This window comes from Sinocyclocheilus rhinocerous, unplaced genomic scaffold (genome assembly GCF_001515625.1).
Source record: "Sinocyclocheilus rhinocerous isolate Xijiao unplaced genomic scaffold, SAMN03320098_v1.1 scaffold1694, whole genome shotgun sequence".
Taxonomy (NCBI): Eukaryota; Metazoa; Chordata; class Actinopteri; order Cypriniformes; family Cyprinidae; genus Sinocyclocheilus; species Sinocyclocheilus rhinocerous.
This window is the reverse complement of record NW_015626863.1, coordinates 853,279-856,887: the sequence shown is the minus strand read 5'-3', so window position 1 is coordinate 856,887 and position 3,609 is coordinate 853,279. Positions and strand designations below refer to the sequence as shown.

The following is a 3,609-nucleotide window of genomic DNA, read 5'->3' as shown; positions in this document are numbered from 1 at the left end:
TTTAAACTTAGACCAAGATGTTTTCCCCCAGTATAAACCTGACAGACTTTGAGACCCAGCCATTAAGCTGCTACAGTGTCACCTTCGCTACACTTTACAGTGTAACATTCTTTCCTCACGTTGTTACGTCGAAACGTTCGATCTCGTCCGTTACCGCGTTTCACCAGTCAGCGCTACTGTGTAACAGCTTTCCTGGTTCTTAACGGTCATTACCAGGTGTGACAGACAGAGGCAGCAGTGCTGAGTTACAGACCACAACAGAGATACAGGCAGAGAATATCACATAGAAAAATACAGAGAGGGCGAGAGAACAGAAGAGCGCCTGGCAGGGGCTCACCCAGGTGTGACAGACAGAGGCAGCAGTGCTGAGTTACAGACCACAGCAGAGATACAGGCAGAGAATATCACATAGAAAAATACAGAGAGGGCGAGAGAACAGCAGAGCGCCTGGCAGGGGCTCAGAGAGACCCACGGATCCAGATGCAAGTTCATATCCCACCTTACAGATCGATATGTGATCAGTTTCATCAATCCCGTCGCCTGAATGACGCCCGGGCTGCTTGAGACGTTGTAACGGAGGAGAAACAAAACCCGTTTTCTCTGTCTATTGTGGATAATTTTCTCTCTTTGGAATCGGAATTGGATTGATCGTTCAATAGGGTGCTGCTCGCAGATTGGCTTCGAGGGAGTAAGATGGGGTGTTTGGGGAGCAGTAAAACCGAAGACCAGCGCATCGACGAGAAAACACATCGAGAGGCCAACAAGAAAATAGAGAAGCAGTTGCAAAAAGAGAGACAGGCTTATAAAGCCACACATCGACTGTTGTTGTTGGGTAAGAGGAAACTTGAGGCGTTATATCCGACATACGAGACCCATACGAGGCTGTTTTCAAACGCACCGTGTTTGACAGCTCGATCTGGCATGTCGGATTGTACATATGAAGAACACACACACCGTGATATCTGAAGTATCTGAGAGACTTTGCATGTATTCACACGGCTGTGTTTGCTTCCTAGGTGCTGGGGAATCGGGGAAAAGCACTATCGTGAAGCAGATGAGAATTCTTCATGTCAACGGGTTTAATGCGGAGTGAGTACCTGTTTACTGTACTGATGTCACATATGTGCATGTGAGGGCGTTATGTGAGTGCTGGGCCCTGTGTTCAGCCTCGGCATGGCGAAGGAAACCCTCATACACGCTGAAGCAGATAGTGATGTAGCACTACATGCTATCAGCTAGTGCCTCACTGCAACATCACCGTTATGCGCTCATACAGAATCTGTACGTGAGTGAGAAGTGACTAAAATCATAGAATCACAGACCGAATCTTCATCAGGCCTCTAAAGTTTCATGCATGTTTCTTTAAAAGAGTTTTTGCATACTGATAATAATTGTAATAACATATCTAAATGACAGAGCTTAATTAGAAATTCTGTGCAACTGTGTGTTCAGCTCCAAACTACTTTTATGTTGATAAGAGAGCACCGTAAAAGTAGTTAATATGACTTGTGCATTATATTTTTCAAGTCTTCTGAAGTCATATGATGGGTTTGTGCCAGAAAGAGGCTGAAATTCAAATCTTTAGTTACTTAAGGTCTTTCCCTTCGCTTAAGCTCTCAAATTTCATTCTCAGTTTCATGACACATCAAGTTTTGGCTTGGAATATGGTTCACAAATTATATAGTTTTTGTCATTTTGAAAGCTTGACAGATGCTGTCATTTTGAGCTGTCACTGTGTGGAAGAGAGCTGAATGAAGATTCTCTGAAATATCTCCTTTTGTGTTCCACAGAAATGTTTTTTTGGAATGAAATGATGACAAAATGAACATATTTTTTATAAGAGCTATTCCTAGAACCGGTAGTTGGAGATTTGAAATTCAGTCTTGCAATTTATTATTACTTTTATATATATATATTTATTTCTGTCTTTTGACCAAATGTAAATGTTTTCACATACAGGGAAAAGAAACAGAAAATTCAAGACATTCGCAAAAATGTGAAGAACGCCATCGTGGTAAGTGAGCCGCTCTCATTCCTGATTTAGTTTCTACAAGTTGTTTTCTAGATCTAATCTCGGTCTCACGGCTCATAACCCTTTGGTTTTTATTTCTAGACCATAGTGTCTGCAATGAGCACTTTAATACCACCCGTCCCACTCGCTAATCCAGAGGACCAGTTTAGGATCAACTATATCAAAAGCATAGCGCCGCTCTCTGACTTTGATTACACACAGGTAAGGAGCCTCATTTTCATAATTTACCCAGGATGCTTTGAATGACATTTGAATTTGTGTAAATGTTGATGTTCTGAGGTTTTTGAACCGCTTACCGAGAGGTTTTGTATGAGTCTTTTGATTTATGAAAATACCAATTGTTGCATGATCTTTTTTTAAATCATGTACTTGAGAAGAAGTTCCTGCGACTAACTGAAAGTTTGAATATGTTACTGACGAAAATTAATTTGTGGGAATTGAGACTGATTGCTTTGTTATTGTTTGAGTCTGCAGTTTAAATGGGTGGTTAATTTTATAATTTTTAACAGTAAGAATAAAAATTAGGCCTTAATTTTATCAGCAGTGTGGGATAGAGTTCTAGCATTTCTAGCAAACAGACATTTCATTTACAGACATGCTCGATTATCATGTAGATGTGTTTGTAACACTCCAAAGAGAAAGGAAAAAATGAAATTGCATCATATGACCCCTTTAACATTTAGTGTTTAGTGTATATTTATACATTTTTGACAGTAGTTACAATATCGTAATTACATTAAAAAGTAGTAAAATACTGTATTTTTTAATTGTGCATAATGTAATATGGTTAGCATGTTGCTATGATAGCTTATGTTCTGTTTGTACTTTGTCATGTATTGTTGTTGCATCTGTGGTTTGCTAGCACATTAGGTTATGTTAAATTACAGGTGTTTGTGGGGTATTTTGGGTTCATATGTAGAATTTAATTTCCAGATTGACTAATCCAAGAGACCTTGACTAATCCACGGGACAGAAGGTTTTCACATTAAATGCATTTGCATCAATTGCTTTAGTTGTCGGTTGACTGAGTGTAATTCAGGACAAAGATACAAATATAGTCTTTGCATTTGTCAGTGAGTGAAGCTTGTTGTAATTTAGACATTTTGTGTTCCTTAATGTAGCTGTGTGTTTTAGCCACAGGTTGGCATAGGTTTACTGAAACTGATATTTGTGCCAGTCATTAGAAGACACCGAAGTCATGGAAAAATTGTCACTGTCGTTTTCTCAGCTTTGCTTGTTTCAGGGTATCAAGTGAAAACTTTGGAATTGGGTTGTTCTGGGGAATTTTCAGTGAAATACATAGAATTCCATCTGATCAGGCTGAATCAAACTGACACTAAGGCTACGTCCACTTGTCTGACTAGGGGCAAGACGTGGGCTGATGACGTCATCGTTTCAAAAAATATATGGATTCGCTGTCCACACGAAAACGCAAAGGCGGCGTTTTCAGATTTATCCACTCTGGGACCCGATTTTAAAAAATATCGGTTTCACTCTCCCAAAACGCCGGATCCGTGTGGACTAGGGATGTAACGGTATGAAAATTTCATATCACGATTATAGTGACCAAAGTTATC

At 39.8% G+C, this 3,609-nt stretch overlaps 1 protein-coding gene across 1 annotated transcript in view; it reads left to right on the top strand.

Moving 5' to 3' along the window:
- Positions 1-349: 349 nt before the first annotated feature.
- The window catches only part of LOC107717546 (guanine nucleotide-binding protein G(olf) subunit alpha-like), a 21,749-nt gene continuing 18,489 nt past the window's right edge, over positions 350-3,609 (top strand). Inside the window, exons 1-4 of the mRNA XM_016524329.1 lie at positions 350-832; positions 1,017-1,089; positions 1,960-2,014; positions 2,114-2,233. Coding sequence (XP_016379815.1) covers positions 694-832; positions 1,017-1,089; positions 1,960-2,014; positions 2,114-2,233 — 387 coding nt within the window. The 5' untranslated portion in view covers positions 350-693. The remainder of the gene's footprint in view (positions 833-1,016; positions 1,090-1,959; positions 2,015-2,113; positions 2,234-3,609) is intronic.